Source organism: Neoarius graeffei, chromosome 21 (assembly GCF_027579695.1).
Source record: "Neoarius graeffei isolate fNeoGra1 chromosome 21, fNeoGra1.pri, whole genome shotgun sequence".
In the NCBI taxonomy this organism is placed as follows: domain Eukaryota; kingdom Metazoa; phylum Chordata; class Actinopteri; order Siluriformes; family Ariidae; genus Neoarius; species Neoarius graeffei.
In genome coordinates, this window is record NC_083589.1 from 54543445 (window position 1) to 54564048 (window position 20604).

Genomic DNA, 20604 nt, shown 5'->3' on the forward strand with positions numbered 1-20604 from the left:
TTAATTGGCATCGACGATGTTTACAGTGCAAACATCGTGATGGACGATGATATCGTGGGCGGGGGATTTTAATACCACGTTATTAAATATATTATTATTATTATTATTATTATTAAAAGTATTAGATACTCATCCGAGGCTTTGGCACGTAAAGGAAAAAAAAGCGCTAGGTGATGTGGAATATTTGGCCTTGATAACGGATATGTGGTCCAGCTGCAACATGATGCCCTATATGTCAGCTACCGTACATTATGTGGACCGAGAGTGGGCAATGCAGTCCAAATGCCTGCAGACGAGTTTCATGCCAGAGACACATTCAGCGGACAATTTAGAAGACGCATTGCGCGAGACACTTGCCAAATAGAAAATAGAGGAGAAAAAGATCGCCTGTATAACAACGGGGCGAATATTGTCACAGCCATCAGGCAATTGAAATGGCCGTGGTTAAGTTGTTTTGGGCACAATTTGAACCTGGCCATAACCAACTGGCTTGCGCAACAGAGGGCCAGTACAGACCGAGCGTTTGGAGTTTGCCGAGCAGTCAACACTGCGTTTGCGCACAGCTGGCTTCGGAGAAATGAGCTGCGCAAAGCGCAGGTGGAAACGAACCTCCCCGAGCACTCACTGATCACGGCAAGATATTAATCGGCTCTAACAATGAAAGACTAGTATTCAAACTATGAGAAGAAACTACACTTAAGCTATTACTCATTGTTTATTTACACCATAACAACTGAAGATGCGTTTCGGCCTTTAGTGCGCACTTAAACGCGCTAATTTTTCCAATTTATTAGTGTTTGAATTACTGCAGCCGCTTTTAAAATCATGATTTAATTTTTTTTTTTTACTGTCTTTACATTTATCAGAATCACCTTCATTCTTCCATTTGGTTTGACATTATGGCTTAGAGTGGACCATTTTGAGTCTGAAAGTAGGCCTATTTACCAGATTAAAGTTATTTGACTTCTGCCGAAGTCTGCGCTTCACTGCCGTTTGATAAGGTGCAATATTTCCCGACTGAAGTCGTTAATAGTGGCTATTTGTTTGAACAACATGACAAATTTTACATTAAAAGTATAGTGTAGGCTAAAAAATGAAGTCGAAATTTATTATTAGTAGCATACTGTATTTGTGTAACCACGTTATGTTCACTAGCACGTCCCTGCACCATAGCCTACGTGAACAAGCGGTAATAGGATATTACTTTATAATGATTTATATAATTATGTATTTATATATATACATGTTATATAATATATTTATATATTAAACAAAACTAACTAACTAAACTAACAAAAAACTAACTTTTTAGGTTAAATAGGCCCAGATGATACCGTATGCATGATTATGACAGGAGGGGGCGTGGTATCACGATGGTGGCTCTCCATCGCGATGGATGACCACCATCGTCGATGGACGATGGCATCGTCTATCGGCACAGCCCTAACGAGAAGATAAACTTCATATCTTCAAGCTAATGTGCGATTTGTCTTTTTATTATATCGACACATTCACAAACAAAAAGTCCCCAAATTTATCAAGACAATTCATCAATTTCCTCCTGAGTGAAGATACTGGAAAATATCACTCAAAGTCCCAGATATAGTTTGTGTGAAAAATACAAGTGGCGTATTTCCCAGTAAAACACTCTTATCTATTTAACATGTACAAAAACCACAAACCACAATGAAACAGGAATATCAAATACTTTTGGACATGAGCCAAAAAAAAAAATCCAACTGGCTTTTGATGATCTGTAGCGCTGCTTAGCTTTAAAAAAAAAAAGTTCTGGTCAGCGATGGTGTGTTTGGTAGCAGTTGTGTGTGATGAAGTCATGAATGTGTTCGGCGTGGCAGCAGATGTCGACTCTTTAATCCACTGAAAAGCCGTTTCGTTGGTTGTCCTAAAACGAACGGGATTTAACTTTGTTTCAGAACCCTCTCTAAAAACCTGGTGAAGAGCGCCAAGAAGACCATCGGACGACAATACGTGACCCGGAAGAAGTACACTCCTCCGACCTGGGAGCACCGGAGCAGTCTGCAGTCTGAAATGGACGAAGACGAGATCTCCGGTATCTCACACACCATCTTACCCTTCATACACACACGGTGGTGTTTCTCTTTCAGGGTCTGATCTCGTTTAGTCGGTTTGCGTTTTTGATGTTGAAGCGGCGCCGTTTCTTTTTAACAATATATTTGGTCTTTGAGTTCATTGTGCAGATCGATATGCACCGTATTCTCCTGCAGAGTCACGTACACGAGAACTGAGGAATGAAAAGATCCCCATTAATGTCATTGATTTTGTTTGTTTATTTAGATCCGTCACAGCATCATGTCATTGCTACGGGTTTTACTTTACAGGTTTTCAGCTAATAGAGAGAGAGAGAGATGGATAAATGGATAGATAGATGTTGTTGTTGGCTCCTTCTATCTCGAAAGATCATGGTGATCTGCACCAGGGGTCAGCCATCAGTTATTGAGTTGCAGCGCCTAGTATGACTGTATAGGCCGATGCGTGAGCCACACGGTCTGCTGCAGGTGAAGTTGCTTGGTCGGGTGTCTGTTGGTGTCGTCTGCAGTCTCCGCTCTCTCCTTTCCTCGGCTTCCCCAACGACGGCCTTGGTGGTGGACCGCCAGCCGGCGCGGTCTGAGGCCGCCGTCTCCAGGTCTGCGGGGTTGAAGCCACCTGCCTTCAGGTAGCGCTTGCACACGTCCTTGTAGCGTAGTGTGGGTCGTCCTGTGGGTCTGGAGCCTGTGGCCAGCTCACCATACAGCACGTCCTTTGGGATGCGGCCGTCGTCCAGTGAGTTTACGCCAATCCGCTCTAGGCTTTGAACTCGTAACTGCTGTCTTCCCGTGTTGTTGCTGCCGCTAGTAGCGACACTGGAGTGACCTCTCCAGGGCGCAGGCCTGGGCGATGATATGGAGATCCTGGGATGCCCAGTCGTCAGGATCCCCCTCTCGGCTTCGCTGGCAGTCTCCAACGGAAAGGACGAGCCGATACGGTTGGCGCCAGCACAGCTGCAGGAGTTGCCAGATGGTGACGCGGTGCGATGACCATCCGCCTTCGGGGCTCCACTCCGAATTTTTCTGTCGGGGTTGTCTCCCTTAGCCTTGTTCACTCCCATGACAACCACAAGGCAGTGGTGCTATCTGCCCATAGCTGGGGGTTTGGTTTGTGGGCATCAGGGCGTGTTCAACCATAGAGATGGGCCATGCATGCCGCACATCAAGGGGGCCAGACCTCCTCGCCTCGTCCCTGTAGTACAGCCAGTGTCCGATAGGTCACTGTTACCAGGGATCAGCTGCTGGTGAGAGGCTAATATGCTGACAGGACAAGACTTGCGCACTCTGCTTGCCTTTTCGCAGCGTTGCTAGTCAACGGTGAGGGCTGAAAGCAAGACGTGACAAGCACATGCACACTTCACCAACACACTAGACGCATCAACCAACCATTTCATACCTATAGATAGATGCATAGACAAATAAATGGATGGATAGATAAATAAATGGATTGATTGATCAATGGACAGACAGATAAATGGATGGATGGATGGATAAATAGATGGATGGACAGACAGATGGATAGTTGGATAAATGGATGATGAGACATAAATGGATGGCTAGATGGATGGATGCATAGATAAATGGATGGATAGATGGATAAATGGATGGATGGATAGACAGATAAATGGATGGATAGATAAATAAATGGATTGATTGATCAATGGACAGACAGATAAATAGATGGACAAATGGATGGATAGTTGGATAAATGGATGGATGATAAGACAGATAAATGGATGGCTAGATGGATGGATGCATAGATAAATGGATGGATAGATAGATGGATGGATAGATAGATGGATGGATAGACAGATAAATGGATGGATAGATAAATAAATGGATTGATAGATAAATAAATGGATTGATCGATGGACAGACAGATAAATAGATGGACAAACGGATGGATGGATAGATAGATGGATAGACAGATGGATGGATAAATAGATGGATGGACAGATGGATGGATAGTTGGATAAATGGATGGATGGATAGACAGATAAATGGATGGCTAGATGGATGGATGCATAGATAAATGGATGGATAGATAGATGGATGGGTAGATAAATGGATGACTGGATAAATGGATAGATGGATGGATAGACAGATAAATGGATGGATAGATAAATTGATGGACAGAGATGGATGGATAGATAAGACTTATAATGTAAGTATTTAACTCGCACAGGAAGGTGGTGATAAATTTTAAACTTGGTATTAAATATTTAATTTGAATGTTCATGTGTTACTTTCCTGCTTTATCTACTTTTGTATTGCTGTTTTTTTTCCATAATGACATAATTTGTTTAGTTCATTATTATTTTTTGAATGATTAATTCTTGGCCTTTTTTACATTTTTATTTTTGTATTTTCTGCTTTTTTTCTCTATGCTGCCTTTTCTGCCTTTTGCTCTTCATTCTTTCATTTCATTAAAATGCCTTTTAGCTGCGTATTGGTTAAACGTGCTATACAAATAATTTTATTTTTCTATTAATATGAATAAATGCTTTTGATTGACCATCATGGTTTCTCTGCGATGACTGACTTGTCTTCTCTTGTAACTGTGCTGTCCTGATTGCTCAGTGTCTGAGGAGCTGGAGCAGAGCTCGCTCACGCTTTCCTCCACCATCCGATCGTCCGACCGCCAGACCATGAGCAACGTGGTGGAGCGCGCTTGTTGTCGTGACTACCAGCGGCTGGGTCTGGGCACGCTCAGTAACAGCCTGACGCGCTCGAAGAACGAACCTTTCCGCATCTCCACTGTCAACCGCATGTACACCATCTGCAGGAGGTGAGGCTCGGGTAGAACAGAGATGACTACATGTTTAATCCTGTAATCAGGGTTTGCACAGGGCACTGTTTTCCAGAACGACCGGATAAAATCTTATTTCTCTTTTGTTTGCACTTCTTTAACCGTCTCTCTCTCTCTCTCTCTCTCTCTCTCTCTCTCTCTCTCTCTCTCTTATGACTGTTTGTATTAATCCACCTGTGTGTGTGTTTGTGTCAGTTATCCGGGCCTGCTGATCGTACCTCAGAGCATCCCTGACTCGACACTCCACCGCATCTCTCGCTGCTACAGACAGAGCCGCTTCCCCGTGGTGTGCTGGAGGAACTCGCGCACTAAAGCCGTGCTCCTGCGCTCGGCCGGTCTGCACGCCAAGGGAGTCGTGGGATTCTTCAAAACTCCCAACGCCCCCAGTGCAGGTCAGCAATTCTGACCAACATCCAGATTTTATAGACAAATCATAACTTTATTAGCCGTCACAGGGCAGGTCAGTGCTCCAGTGTTCCGTGTCTGTCGCTTACAAAACACTGACACTGGAGACTCCTTCCATGCGTGTTCAACAGCTCGACATTAGAAGTGCTTCCTGTCTGTGTTCCTAACTGAATTTAGTTGTTGTTAAATTCTGTGATTTAAAATATCAATGCAGAATCTTTTGAAGGAATTTTAATAATTATTCAGTACAGCCATAAGTAATGGAAGAGGGTTTGAAGTGAAGAACACATCCTAGCCTGACTCGTGTGTGTGTGTGTGTGTGTGTGTGTGTGTGTGTGTGTGTGTGTTTTTCAGGTCCTTCTCAGGCTGATTCTACCAGTCTGGAGCAGGAGAAGTACCTGCAGGCCATCATCAGCTCCATGCCCTCTTATAGCGAGGCCAGTGGAAGAAACACACTGAGCAGCTTCTCGTCCATGCACATGAGCGCCTCAGGTCAGCAAAACACACACTCGGGAATCTCAGTGTCATTCTTAATACAGGGACTAGCCGAGAAATTCGCCAGATTAATACCAAGTGTGTGTGTGTGTGTGAGAGAGACAGCGAGAGCGCGCATGTGTGTGTGAGACAGCGAGAGTGTGTGTGTGTGTGTGAGACAGCGAGAGCGTGCGTGCGTGTGTGAGACAGCGAGAGCATGCGTGCGTGTGTGAGACAGCGAGAGCATGCGTGCGTGTGTGAGACAGCGAGAGCGTGCGTGCGTGTGTGAGACAGCGAGAGCGTGTGTGCATGTGTGAGACAGCGAGAGCGTGCGTGCGTGTGAGACCGCGAGAGCGTGCGTGCGTGAGACCGCAAGAGTGTGCGTGCGTGAGACCACGAGAGTGTGCGTGCGTGCGTGCGTGTGTGACAGCGAGAGCGTGCATATGTGTGTGACAGCGAGAGCGTGCGTGCGTGCGTGTGTGAGACAGCGAGAGCGTGCGTGCGTGTGAGACAGCGAGAGCGTGCGTGCGTGTGAGACAGCGAGAGCGTGCGTGCGTGTGAGACAGCGAGAGCGTGCGTGCGTGTGAGACAGCGAGAGCGTGCGTGCGTGTGAGACAGCGAGAGCGTGCGTGCGTGTGAGACAGCGAGAGCGTGCGTGCGTGTGAGACAGCGAGAGCGTGCGTGCGTGTGAGACAGCGAGAGCGTGCGTGCGTGTGAGACAGCGAGAGCGTGCGTGCGTGTGAGACAGCGAGAGCGTGCGTGCGTGTGAGACAGCGAGAGCGTGCGTGCGTGTGAGACAGCGAGAGCGTGCGTGCGTGTGAGACAGCGAGAGCGTGCGTGCGTGTGAGACAGCGAGAGCGTGCGTGCGTGTGAGACAGCGAGAGCGTGCGTGCGTGTGAGACAGCGAGAGCGTGCGTGCGTGTGAGACAGCGAGAGCGTGCGTGCGTGTGAGACAGCGAGAGCGTGCGTGCGTGTGAGACAGCGAGAGCGTGCGTGCGTGAGACAGCGAGAGCGTGCGTGCGTGAGACAGCGAGAGCGTGCGTGCGTGTGAGACAGCGAGAGCGTGCGTGCGTGTGAGACAGCGAGAGCGTGCGTGCGTGTGAGACAGCGAGAGCGTGCGTGCGTGTGAGACAGCGAGAGCGTGCGTGCGTGTGAGACAGCGAGAGCGTGCGTGCGTGTGAGACAGCGAGAGCGTGCGTGCGTGTGTGTGAGACAGCGAGAGCGTGCGTGCGTGTGTGTGAGACAGCGAGAGCGTGCGTGCGTGCGTGTGAGACAGCGAGAGCGTGCGTGCGTGTGTGTGAGACAGCGAGAGCGTGCGTGCGTGTGTGAGACAGCGAGAGCGTGCGTGTGTGAGACAGCGAGAGCGTGCGTGCGTGAGACAGCGAGAGCGTGCGTGCGTGAGACAGCGAGAGCGTGCGTGCGTGTGTGTGAGACAGCGAGAGCGTGTGTGTGTGAGACAGCGAGAGCGTGTGTGTGTGAGACAGCGAGAGCGTGCGTGTGTGTGACAGCGAGAGCGTGCGTGTCTGAGACAGCGAGAGCGTGCGTGTGTGTGTGTGAGACAGCGAGAGTGTGCGTGCGTGTGTGTGAGACAGCGAGAGCGTGCGTGTGTGTGAGACAGCAAGAGTGTGCGTGCATGCGTGTGTGAGACAGCGAGAGCGTGCGTGTGTGAGACAGCGAGAGCGTGCGTGTGTGAGACAGCGAGAGCGTGCGTGTGTGAGACAGCGAGAGCGTGCGTGTGTGAGACAGCGAGAGCGTGCGTGTGAGACAGCGAGAGCGTGCGTGTGTGAGACAGCGAGAGCGTGCGTGTGTGAGACAGCGAGAGCGTGCGTGTGTGAGACAGCGAGAGCGTGCGTGTGTGTGACAGCGAGAGCGTGCGTGTGTGTGAGACAGCGAGAGCGTGCGTGTGTGTGAGACAGCGAGAGCGTGCGTGTGTGTGAGACAGCGAGAGCGTGCGTGTGTGAGACAGCGAGAGCGTGCGTGTGTGTGAGACAGCGAGAGCGTGCGTGTGTGTGAGACAGCGAGAGCGTGCGTGTGTGTGAGACAGCGAGAGCGTGCGTGTGTGAGACAGCGAGAGCGTGCGTGTGTGAGACAGCGAGAGCGTGCGTGTGTGAGACAGCGAGAGCGTGCGTGTGTGAGGCAGCGAGAGCGTGCGTGTGTGAGACAGCGAGAGCGTGCGTGCGTGTGAGACAGCGAGAGCGTGCGTGCGTGTGAGACAGCGAGAGCGTGCGTGCGTGTGTGAGACAGCGAGAGCGTGCGTGCGTGTGTGAGACAGCGAGAGCGTGCGTGCGTGTGTGAGAGACAGCGAGAGCGTGCGTGCGTGTGTGAGAGACAGCGAGAGCGTGCGTGCGTGTGAGAGAGACAGCGAGAGCGTGCGTGCGTGTGTGAGACAGCGAGAGCGTGCGTGCGTGTGTGAGACAGCGAGAGCGTGCGTGCGTGTGTGAGACAGCGAGAGCGTGCGTGTGTGAGACAGCGAGAGCGTGCGTGCGTGAGACAGCGAGAGCGTGCGTGCGTGTGTGAGACAGCGAGAGCGTGCGTGCGTGTGTGAGACAGCGAGAGCGTGCGTGCGTGTGTGAGACAGCGAGAGCGTGCGTGCGTGTGTGAGACAGCGAGAGCGTGCGTGCGTGTGTGAGACAGCGAGAGCGTGCGTGCGTGTGTGAGAGACAGCGAGAGCGTGCGTACGTGTGTGTGAGACAGCGAGAGCGTGCGTGTGTGTGACAGCGAGAGCGTGCGTGTGTCTGAGACAGCGAGAGCGTGCGTGTGTGTGTGAGACAGCGAGAGTGTGCGTGCGTGTGTGTGAGACAGCGAGAGCGTGCGTGTGTGTGACAGCGAGAGCGTGCGTGTGTGTGACAGCGAGAGCGTGCGTGTATCTGAGACAGCGAGAGCGTGCGTGTGTGTGTGAGACAGCGAGAGTGTGCGTGCGTGTGTGTGAGACAGCGAGAGCGTGCGTGCGTGTGTGAGACAGCGAGAGCGTGCGTGCGTGTGTGAGACAGCGAGAGCGTGCGTGTGTGAGACAGCGAGAGCGTGCGTGCGTGAGACAGCGAGAGCGTGCGTGCGTGCGTGAGACAGCGAGAGCGTGCGTGCGTGAGACAGCGAGAGCGTGCGTGCGTGAGACAGCGAGAGCGTGCGTGCGTGTGTGTGAGACAGCGAGAGCGTGTGTGTGTGAGACAGCGAGAGCGTGTGTGTGTGAGACAGCGAGAGCGTGCGTGTGTGTGACAGCGAGAGCGTGCGTGTCTGAGACAGCGAGAGCGTGCGTGTGTGTGTGTGAGACAGCGAGAGTGTGCGTGCGTGTGTGTGAGACAGCGAGAGCGTGCGTGTGTGTGAGACAGCAAGAGTGTGCGTGCATGCGTGTGTGAGACAGCGAGAGCGTGCGTGTGTGAGACAGCGAGAGCGTGCGTGTGTGAGACAGCGAGAGCGTGCGTGTGTGAGACAGCGAGAGCGTGCGTGTGTGAGACAGCGAGAGCGTGCGTGTGTGAGACAGCGAGAGCGTGCGTGTGTGAGACAGCGAGAGCGTGCGTGTGTGTGACAGCGAGAGCGTGCGTGTGTGTGAGACAGCGAGAGCGTGCGTGTGTGTGAGACAGCGAGAGCGTGCGTGTGTGTGAGACAGCGAGAGCGTGCGTGTGTGAGACAGCGAGAGCGTGCGTGTGTGTGAGACAGCGAGAGCGTGCGTGTGTGTGAGACAGCGAGAGCGTGCGTGTGTGTGAGACAGCGAGAGCGTGCGTGTGTGAGACAGCGAGAGCGTGCGTGTGTGAGACAGCGAGAGCGTGCGTGTGTGAGACAGCGAGAGCGTGCGTGTGTGAGGCAGCGAGAGCGTGCGTGTGTGAGACAGCGAGAGCGTGCGTGCGTGTGAGACAGCGAGAGCGTGCGTGCGTGTGAGACAGCGAGAGCGTGCGTGCGTGTGTGAGACAGCGAGAGCGTGCGTGCGTGTGTGAGACAGCGAGAGCGTGCGTGCGTGTGTGAGAGACAGCGAGAGCGTGCGTGCGTGTGTGAGAGACAGCGAGAGCGTGCGTGCGTGTGAGAGAGACAGCGAGAGCGTGCGTGCGTGTGTGAGACAGCGAGAGCGTGCGTGCGTGTGTGAGACAGCGAGAGCGTGCGTGCGTGTGTGAGACAGCGAGAGCGTGCGTGTGTGAGACAGCGAGAGCGTGCGTGCGTGAGACAGCGAGAGCGTGCGTGCGTGCGTGAGACAGCGAGAGCGTGCGTGCGTGTGTGAGACAGCGAGAGCGTGCGTGCGTGTGTGAGACAGCGAGAGCGTGCGTGCGTGTGTGAGACAGCGAGAGCGTGCGTGCGTGTGTGAGACAGCGAGAGCGTGCGTGCGTGTGTGAGACAGCGAGAGCGTGCGTGCGTGTGTGAGAGACAGCGAGAGCGTGCGTACGTGTGTGTGAGACAGCGAGAGCGTGCGTGTGTGTGACAGCGAGAGCGTGCGTGTGTCTGAGACAGCGAGAGCGTGCGTGTGTGTGTGAGACAGCGAGAGTGTGCGTGCGTGTGTGTGAGACAGCGAGAGCGTGCGTGTGTGTGACAGCGAGAGCGTGCGTGTGTGTGACAGCGAGAGCGTGCGTGTGTCTGAGACAGCGAGAGCGTGCGTGTGTGTGTGAGACAGCGAGAGTGTGCGTGCGTGTGTGTGAGACAGCGAGAGCGTGCGTGTGTGTGAGACAGCGAGAGTGTGCGTGCGTGTGTGTGAGACAGCGAGAGCGTGCGTGTGTGTGAGACAGCGAGAGTGTGTGAGACAGCGAGAGCGTGCGTGTGTGAGACAGCGAGAGCGTGCGTGTGTGAGACAGCGAGAGCGTGCGTGTGTGAGACAGCGAGAGCGTGCGTGTGTGAGACAGCGAGAGCGTGCGTGTGTGAGACAGCGAGAGCGTGCGTGTGTGAGACAGCGAGAGCGTGCGTGTGTGAGACAGCGAGAGCGTGCGTGCGTGTGTGAGACAGCGAGAGCGTGCGTGCGTGTGTGAGACAGCGAGAGCGTGCGTGCGTGTGTGAGACAGCGAGAGCGTGCGTGCGTGTGTGAGACAGCGAGAGCGTGCGTGCGTGTGTGAGACAGCGAGAGCGTGCGTGCGTGTGTGAGACAGCGAGAGCGTGCGTGCGTGTGTGAGACAGCGAGAGCGTGCGTGCGTGTGAGACAGCGAGAGCGTGCGTGCGTGTGTGAGACAGCGAGAGCGTGCGTGCGTGTGTGAGACAGCGAGAGCGTGCGTGCGTGTGTGAGACAGCGAGAGCGTGCGTGCGTGTGTGAGACAGCGAGAGCGTGCGTGCGTGTGTGAGACAGCGAGAGCGTGCGTGCGTGTGTGAGACAGCGAGAGCGTGCGTGCGTGTGTGAGACAGCGAGAGCGTGCGTGCGTGTGTGAGACAGCGAGAGCGTGCGTGCGTGTGTGAGACAGCGAGAGCGTGCGTGCGTGTGTGAGACAGCGAGAGCGTGCGTGCGTGTGTGAGACAGCGAGAGCGTGCGTGCGTGTGTGAGACAGCGAGAGCGTGCGTGCGTGTGTGAGACAGCGAGAGCGTGCGTGCGTGTGTGAGAGACAGCGAGAGCGTGCGTGCGTGTGTGAGAGACAGCGAGAGCGTACGTGTGTGCGAGACAGCGAGAGCGTGCGTGTGTGCGAGACAGCGAGAGCGTGCGTGCGTGTGTGAGACAGCGAGAGCGTGCGTGCGTGTGTGAGACAGCGAGAGCGTGCGTGCGTGTGTGTGAGACAGCGAGAGCGTGCGTGCGTGTGTGTGAGACAGCGAGAGCGTGCGTGCGTGTGTGTGAGACAGCGAGAGCGTGCGTGCGTGTGTGTGAGACAGCGAGAGCGTGCGTGCGTGTGTGAGACAGCGAGAGCGTGCGTGCGTGTGAGACAGCGAGAGCGTGCGTGCGAGACAGCGAGAGCGTGCGTACGTGTGTGAGACAGCGAGAGCGTGCGTGTGTGTGAGAGACAGCGAGAGCGTGCGTGTGTGTGAGACAGCGAGAGCGTGCGTGTGTGAGAGACAGCGAGAGCGTGCGTGTGTGAGAGACAGCGAGAGCGTGCGTGTGTGTGAGAGAGCGTGCGTGCGTGTGTGTGTGTGAGACAGCGAGAGCGTGCGTGCGTGTGTGTGTGAGACAGCGAGAGCGTGCGTGCGTGTGTGAGACAGCGAGAGCGTGCGTGCGTGTGTGTGTGAGACAGCGAGAGCGTGCGTGCGTGTGTGAGACAGCGAGAGCGTGCGTGCGTGTGTGAGACAGCGAGAGCGTGCGTGCGTGTGTGAGACAGCGAGAGCGTGCGTGCGTGTGTGAGACAGCGAGAGCGTGCGTGCGTGTGTGAGACAGCGAGAGCGTGCGTGCGTGTGTGAGAGACAGCGAGAGCGTGCGTACGTGTGTGTGAGACAGCGAGAGCGTGCGTGCGTGCGAGACAGCGAGAGCGTGCGTGCGTGTGTGAGACAGCGAGAGCGTGCGTGCGTGTGTGAGACAGCGAGAGCGTGCGTGCGTGTGTGAGACAGCGAGAGCGTGCGTGCGTGTGTGAGACAGCGAGAGCGTGCGTGCGTGTGTGAGACAGCGAGAGCGTGCGTGCGTGTGAGACAGCGAGAGCGTGCGTGCGTGTGTGAGACAGCGAGAGCGTGCGTGCGTGTGTGAGACAGCGAGAGCGTGCGTGCGTGTGTGAGACAGCGAGAGCGTGCGTGCGTGTGTGTGAGACAGCGAGAGCGTGCGTGCGTGTGTGAGACAGCGAGAGCGTGCGTGCGTGTGAGACAGCGAGAGCGTGCGTGCGTGTGTGAGACAGCGAGAGCGTGCGTACGTGTGTGAGACAGCGAGAGCGTGCGTGTGTGTGAGAGACAGCGAGAGCGTGCGTGTGTGAGAGACAGCGAGAGCGTGCGTGTGTGAGAGACAGCGAGAGCGTGCGTGTGTGTGAGAGAGCGTGCGTGCGTGTGTGTGTGTGAGACAGCGAGAGCGTGCGTGCGTGTGTGTGTGAGACAGCGAGAGCGTGCGTACGTGTGTGTGAGACAGCGAGAGCGTGCGTACGTGTGTGTGAGAGACAGCGAGAGCGCGTGTGTGTGTGTTAGACAGCGAGAGCGTGCGTACGTGTGTGTGAGAGATAGCGAGAGCGTGCATGTGTGTGTGTGTGAGACAGAGAGAGAGAGAGGGCGCGCTCAAAAGTGAGAGTGAGTGAGAGAATGTGAGAGGGAGAGAGAGAGCGCGAGAGTATGAGAGGGAGAGAGTGTGCGTGAGAGAGAATAGTTTTTTGCACACTTCTGGCCACGAGCTTCACAATTTGAATCTTCAGAATTTACACACAGTCTATGTGCCAACTTCTAATGGATGCACAAACTTTTGCACACACAACACTAAACTTTTATGAGCAATTCATAGAGCAACAATTAGAAAAGTTCACAGCTTAATGTTTTTTTTTTTTTTTTATTTATCAAAGAAACTTAGCAGCAGGTTCCAGGAAACGGTTGTGATTGGCTGGTTGTCAGTCACATGACCTTTTCCTGAGGCTGTAGGTGATTTTTGGCCACGTTTAGTGACGAAACTAACGCAGAAGCGAGAGATCTGCATTGTGAGACGACGACAGATCTAACTGGTGTAACGTCTGTGTTTTAGACTCGTCTGACAAACTGAGACAACCGAAAATCGGAGCTCTTATGAAGCAAGTTATGGGCACTAAAGAAGATCTGCCTGGAACCTTCAGTCGAGGAGGTAAGGGAGCGCTTAATTAGTGTGCGTGAGAACCAGAAACGTGGGTTCTGTCTGGAACATCCACTTGAGTTTCATATAAAGTCTGTACTAGCATAGTTGACCCAACCTCATAGAGAGAGAACAGTAGCGATAGCGTAGTTCTATTTCGTTTCTACTGACCGCCAGAGGCGGTGCTTTCAGCACATGGATATCCATCACACGAACGTGCAGGTCGAGTAATAGTAACAACAAAGTCACGTGTGACCTGGGTGACGTCACCCCGTGACCCCGGCATAAAAGACCGGTAAACCCAGGAAGTGACCTCTTACATCTTCTCGCGTTTGCAGGTTGCGAGTTGGATTGAAATTTGGACAAAGCGCTGTGGTAGTTTCGTTACCCGTAGGGTTGGGGCTGTGCTTATGCACCCTCCAAGAAACTGCGCTAAGTCCACCAACTCTTTTCTTCTTGTCGTTATATTCGTATTGATTTATTACTCCGTAAGCTGAGCGCTCTCGCTCGGTGGAGTTAGCTGATTAGCCCTCCGGGGCGGTGTCCTCACCGCTGGAGGCCGGCTTGTTTTCGCTTCAGGTAAGCGGGTTTCATTTATTTAAATTAAAGCGGCGTTCCTCTCGCCGCTGTTTATCAGTTCTGCGGCGCTCGGCGCCTATCCTTGTTAATATTATTAACCACCTTGTTTTGTGTAGCCTCGCCGCCGGCCTGTTCACAGGCCGGCTGTCTTGTGTGTTGTATTCGTATTGATTTATTACTCCGGAAGCTGAGCGCTCTCGCTCGGTGGAGTTAGCTGATTAGTCCTCCAGGGCGGTGTCCTCACCGCTGGAGGCCGGCTTGTCTTCATTCAGGTAAGCGGTTTTCATTCATTTAATTTAAAGCGGTGTTTCTCGCCGCTGTTTATCAGTTCTGTGGCGCACTGCGCCTATCTTGTTAATATTATTAACCGCCTTATTTTGTGTAGCCTTGTCTCCGGCCTGCTCACAGGCCGGCGGTCTTGTGTGTTGTATTGTTTGTTACTCCGTTAAGCTGAGCGCTCTCGCTCGGTGGAGTTAGCTGATTAGTCCTCCGGGGCGGTGTCCTCACCGCTGGAGGCTGGCTTGTCCTCATTCAGGTAAGCGGTTTTCATTTATTTAATTTAAAGCGGTGTTCCTCGCCGCTGTTTATCAGTTCTGTGGCGCACTGCGCCTATCTTTGTTAATATTATTAACCGCCTTATTTTGTGTAGCCTTGTCTCCGGCCTGCTCACAGGCCGGCGGTCTTGTGGGTTGTATTCGTATTGTTACTCCGTTAAGCTGAGCGCCCTCGCTCGGTGGAGTTAGCTGACTAGCCCTCCGGGGCGGTGTCCTCGCCGCTGGAGGCTGGCTTGTTGTCGCCCAGGTAAGCGGTTTTCATTCATCTAAATTAAAACGGTGTTTCTCGCCGCTGCTTATCAGTGCTGTGGCGCACGGTGCCTATCCTTGTTAATATTCCCGACCACGGGTGTGTTCGCCCGGTCGTTTTTCATTACCGCCTGATTGTTTATTTTGGGCTGCTTACTTGGGGTGTTCTCGCCCTATTTTTTAAGTTCCCTTCTGCCAGCCAGGCGTCATGGACCTCTTCTCTCGCTGCGCCAACTGCCGGTCCCCCTCGAACCGGAGGACGGCCACCGCGAGTGCCCCTCATGCCTGGGTATTGATCACCTGCGGCAGGGGCTGACGGACATGGCCTGCGCAGACTGCATGTGCCTGAGCGTGGCTGCGCGGACCGCCAGGCTGGCTCGGCCGGATTCTCCGTCTGACATCCCCCGGGCCTCGGGGGGACAGGACACGGTGTCGGCTGCAGCAGCGGGGCCCAGCAAGCGCCGTGGGTTCCCCCACACGTCTTCGCTTCTAAGGCGAAAAAGAAGCGCTCGGGCGATTTGGCTCAGAAGGTGGAGGTGATGTCCACCGAGCTGGAGGAGATGAAGGCCCTGCTGGCGAATCTTCAGCCTCCGCCACAGGGGGCAGTGTTCCCGCAGCCACCCCTTCTGCCTGGCAGCCCGACTGTTCACCATCACCACCGCTTCTGTCACCGGCCGTTGATGCACGCGGCCTGGATGAACTGTCGATCCGGGCTTCGGAGAGCCTTGACTGCGGTGGGTCCGATGGTCACGGCTCCACCTCTCCGGCCGGTTCCCAGGTCACCAGCCATGGCACCGTGGCAGCGTCGGAAGGCGGATGCTCATCCATCCAGCCAACGCTGAGGGCTGCATTGGCCCGTCTGAGGTTGGACACGCCCCGGTGGCCCAGCATCAGAGTGCTTTCTTCAGAGGTCCCACATAGCCTTCCTCGTTGTCTGTTCCGCCCTCGGCCTCATACATCGAGGAGTTACAGAGGTGTTGGGCGGACCCTAGATGCCTTCCCACCTCCCTAGTGACTGCAGGGCCCTGGCGGCAATGCAGGACACCCCTACCTATGGCCTCCTGCAGATGCCCAACATTGAGAAGCGGCTTTCATTCATTTAAATTAAAGCGGTGTTTCTCACCGCTGTTTATCAGTTCTGAGGCGCACAGTGCCTATCCTTGTTAATATTATCAACCGCTTGTTTTGTGTAGCCTTGTCTCCGGCCTGCTCACGGGCCGGCTGTCTTGTGTGTTATATTCGTATTGGTTGTTACTCCGTTAAGCTGAGCGCTCTCGCTCGGTGGAGTTAGCTGACTAGCCCTCCGAGGCATGTCCTCGCTGCTGGAGGCCGGTTTGTTGTCGCTCAGGTAAGCGGTCTTCATTCATTTAAATTAAAGCGGTGTTTCTCGCCGCTGTTTATCAGTTCTGTAGCGCACGGCGCCATCCTTGTTAATATTCCCGACCACGGGTGTGTTCGCCTGGTCGTTTATTTTTTATTTCCGCCTGATAGTTTATTTTGGGCTACTTACTTGGAGCGTTCTCGCCCTATTTAAGTTCCCTTCTGCCAGCCAGGTGTCATGGACCCCCAGACGCTGGAGGGGACGAGCGCGGCATCACGGGAGCTGTGTGACGCGGCTCCAGGCCTTTGCCTACTCGTCGCGGGAACTGGGCCGGCTGATGTCGTATCTCACCCTCGGTCGCCAGCAGATATGGCGGGCACAGTCCCCTCTGGCCGAGCCCGACCGGCATGTGCTGCACTCTCTCCCTGTTGTCCCCGGGGAGCTGTTTGGCGAAGCCACTCAGCAAGCCCTGGATCGGAGTGCCCAGGTCATCTAGGCGTAACAGCAGTTCGCTGGCCCCCGCCAGGCCCACCACCATGGCAATGCTGCCCAGTCCTTCAGGGGGCCCACACCGACTCTGTCTCGGCCACGCACCCGCCAGGAGACCAGATGGGTTGATGACTTTCGCCGCCCCACTACCTCCCGAACCCGCGGTGCCGCCCCCTACACCCAGTCCACTCCTCGTCGCCCCCATGGTGACCGACGGGGGCGCTCTGGACGGCGCTGACATCAGCGCGCCGGCGGTCGGCCGCTTTTCCAGCGAACAGCTCCAAAGCTGGAGAGCGTTGACCCCTGGGTGCTGGTGACCCTCACCGAGGGTTACCGCATCCAGTTCTGCCGCCGTCCACCACGTTTCATGGGGTCAAACACACCACCGTGAGCCATCCGGGGAAGTCTCTCGTCCCCTGGCAGGAAATCACCACCCTCCTGGAGAAAGGAGCAGTCTCTCCCGTCGACAGGCAGAGACAGCAAGGTGGGTTCTACTCCAGGTATTTTCTGGTTCCGAAGGACGGCGGTATCCACCCGATCCTCGACCTGAGGTCCCTCAATTCCCACTTGAGGACCATGAGATTCCGCATGCTGCGTACAGTGGATGTCTTACACCACATCCAGGCGGGCGACTGGTTTGTCACCTTCGACCTGAAAGACGCCTACTTCCATGCTCCCATTGTGCCACACCACAGGCAGTTCCTGCGGTTTGCCTTCGAGGGCCAGGCTTTCGAGTTCAATGTTCTGCCCTTTGGGATATCGCTGGCACCCCGTGTGTTCACCGGGTGTGCGGCAGCGGCATCAGCACTACTTCAGGCAAGGGGTTTGCGTGTCCTGCCTTACCTGGACGACTGGCTTGTCTGTTCACGGTCAGCAGCTCAGGCCCGCACCAACATCGCGACTGTGCTCTCGCATGTCGTAGAGCTGGGGCTCAGGGTGAATTACAAGAAGAGCTCGCTGGTGCCCAGCCAGGAGACGACTTTCTTGGGCATGCACCTGGATTCGAGGTCGTTGATGGTAACTCCCTCCCAGACCAGGATCCACAACATCCGCCTACTGCTTGGCCGCTTCGGACGGGGTAGGTCACTCGCCCTGAAGACCTTTCAGCGCCTGCTGGGCATGCTTACGGCAGCCTCCTCTCTGGTCCCGCTGGGACTTCTGGACTTACGCCGCTTCAGAGGTGGTTCAACGGTCTCCACCTCCACCTGGTGCTGCACGGGCGCAGCACATGAACGTGCTGGAGCTACGGGCTGTGTTCCTCGGCCTACAGCACTTCCTCCCAGGCCTGACCGGCAGACACGTTCTGGTGCGGACGGACAATGCTACGGTAGTGTACTACATCAACCACCAGGGAGGCACAAAGTCCCTCCAGTGCTTGGAAGTGGCTGGCCAACTTCTGCGGTGGGCCCATCGACATTTCTTGAGCCTGCGTGCCATGTACTTGCCAGGCACTGCCAACAGGGCAGCAGATCTGCTGTCCCGCCAGGACCCCGATCCCGGGGAATGGAGACTCAACCCAGCGGTGGTCCTCGCCATCTGGGAACGTTTTGGCAGGGCAGAGGTGGACCTCTTTGCCTGCCAGGAGTCGACACACTGCCCTCTGTGGTTCAGCCTCCACGGCCCCAGTCCCCTGGGCTAGGATGCGCTGGCGCATGCTTGGCCAAGGCAACTGCTGTATGCCTCCCCCCCTCTGCTGCTGATCGTGCCAACCCTACACAGGGTTGCGATGGACCACCACGGGCTGCTGCTTGTCGCCCCCCCGGTGGCCGGGCCGAGTGTGGTTCCCAAGTTGCTGCAACTTCTGAACAGCGACCCCTGGTGCCTGCCAGTGAGGACTGACCTGCTATCACAGCTGGGAGGGCAGATCTGGCACCCGGATCCAGCCCGTCTGCAGCTCTGGGTATGGCCGCTGAAGGGCCGGACCCCCTGCGAGGTCCTTGTGAGCCGGCAGTGGTCAATACCATTGCAAGCTCTCGGGCACCCCCCACCAATGCCCTCTATGCCAACAGATGGAGGCTTTTCTCCAACTGGTGCTTAACTCGGGGGGAGGAGCCTACATGCTGCCCCCTGCCGACCATTCGACTGTTCCGCCAGTCTCTGCTTTGATAAGGGTCTTACCCCCGCCACCATCAAGGTCTATGCAGCTGCCATCTCTGCTCAGCATGCCAGAGTTGGGGGAAGGACCGTGGGGTCCCACGCCTTGGTGGCACGTTCTTGAAGGGTGCTCTCCGGTTGAGACCCCCCCGACGGAGCCGGGTACCCACATGGGACCTTCACTTGGTGCTGCAGGCTCTCTGCGACGCACCGTTTTGAGCCCCTGCTCACGGCAGACGTTTCAGGGCTCTCCCTGAAGACTGCCTTTCTTCTGGCCATTACATCAACGAGGCGCGTCGGGGAACTACACGCGTTGTCAGTCAGTGGGGAGTGCCTGCAGTGGCACTCTGGCGACAGTGGGGTCACCCTGTGGCCTAACCCCTCTTTCCTCCCGAAGACCCTCTCTGCTACCTTCGTCAACCAGCCCCTTAGCCTTGCGGCGTTCGAGGCGGGCCATGGTGAGAGGTCGGAACTTTTGTGCCCAGTTCGCGCCCTCAGGGTGTACGTGTCGCGTACAGAGGGCTTCCGTAGGAGTGACGCCCTGTTTCTGTGCCACACAGGACCGACGAGGGGTCTGGCGCTCTCTAAGCAGAGGCTATCCAAGTGGATAGTCGAGGCCATATTACATGCCTACAGGCACAGTGGCTTCCCGATTCCTCCGGCTGTCAGGGCGCACTCTGCACGGGGCGTGGTGGCCTCATGGGCATCACTGAAGGGCGTGCCCCTTTCAGACATATATATGCAGCGCAGCCTCCTGGGCTTCCAGCTGCACCTTCACCAGGTTTTACCGTCTTAATGTCGTCCCACATAATCCTGTGGCGACGGCTGTCATTCCAGGCCCGTCGCAGCAGCACTGGGTACGGGTAGGCACTCCTCATGACCTGGTTGGTATTAGTCATCCATGTGCTGAAAGCACCGCCTCTGGCGGTCAGTAGAAACGAAATAGAACGAGGGTTATGTATATAACCGCGGTTCTATGAGTTTCGGATGACCGCCAGAGCTTGGCAGTCACTCGGAGTGTACACGAGAAGATTTGCCAAGAGGTCACTTCCTGGGTTTACCGGTCTTTTATGCCGGGGTCACGGGGTGACGTCACCCAGGTCACACGTGACTTTGTTGTTACTATTACTTGACCTGCACGTTCGTGTGATGGATATCCATGTGCTGAAAGCACCGCCTCTGGCGGTCATCCGAAACTCATAGAACCGCGGTTATATACATAACCCTCGTTGTCCGACAGCATAGCTGTGCTCTGTGTAAGGTGTAAAACACTTCAGGGCACGCTGTTATGGGAAAGTAATTAACAATATCGTACAGTTAGTCTTACCATCCCGAAGTGAATTATTTTCTCTCTTCTTTTTTTTTTTTGTTGTAATATTCCTCTTTTACCACAGCAGTTTTACAACTTTTACTTTATTAATGAACGACACGTTTGCATTTTATCCGTTTCTAGTTACACCTCATGTTCCCTCACCAGCCTCTCACTTCCTCTCTTTCCTGTGGCGCAAATCTCGCTGACTGTTCCAAAGCACTAATGCCTCGGTCACAGCCGGCCGTACGTGCTCCTACAGCCGGTCTACGTGCAAGAAACGCACGGAGGGCGCGCATGTGACGTGCTGATTTTCGAGCCGCAGACCGGCCGCAGAGATTATTTGTCATGTCAAACAAACTCTACGGACGCTTACGTTTTTTCAGGTTGCAAGACAAACTTACGGCCAACGTGCGTCTTTCTCCACGAACAAAAAAAAAAACGCAGCGATTTGGGAAACGCCAAAAATCGCACGTCCGGTTGTGACCTAGGCTTAACACTGGTGACTCCTTCCATAAATATTAAATAAACATCTTTTATCGACTTCAACACACTTGTAATCTTCATCTCACTACATCATAGATGAGTTGTTACTATAGAAACGATAACGATCCTTCAGCAGAGGGTCATTTATGCGAGT

At 54.8% G+C, this 20604-nt stretch overlaps 1 protein-coding gene across 5 annotated transcripts in view; it reads left to right on the top strand.

Annotated features, from left to right (window-relative positions):
• Positions 1-20604, top strand: part of sbf1 (SET binding factor 1) — a 174062-nt gene that overhangs the window by 127210 nt on the left and 26248 nt on the right. For all 5 annotated transcript variants that reach the window (XM_060903342.1, XM_060903346.1, XM_060903344.1 and 2 more), the window contains 5 exons: positions 1935-2071; positions 4647-4854; positions 5071-5267; positions 5635-5772; positions 13286-13381. In XM_060903342.1, the coding sequence (XP_060759325.1) occupies positions 1935-2071; positions 4647-4854; positions 5071-5267; positions 5635-5772; positions 13286-13381 (776 nt within the window). The remainder of the gene's footprint in view (positions 1-1934; positions 2072-4646; positions 4855-5070; positions 5268-5634; positions 5773-13285; positions 13382-20604) is intronic.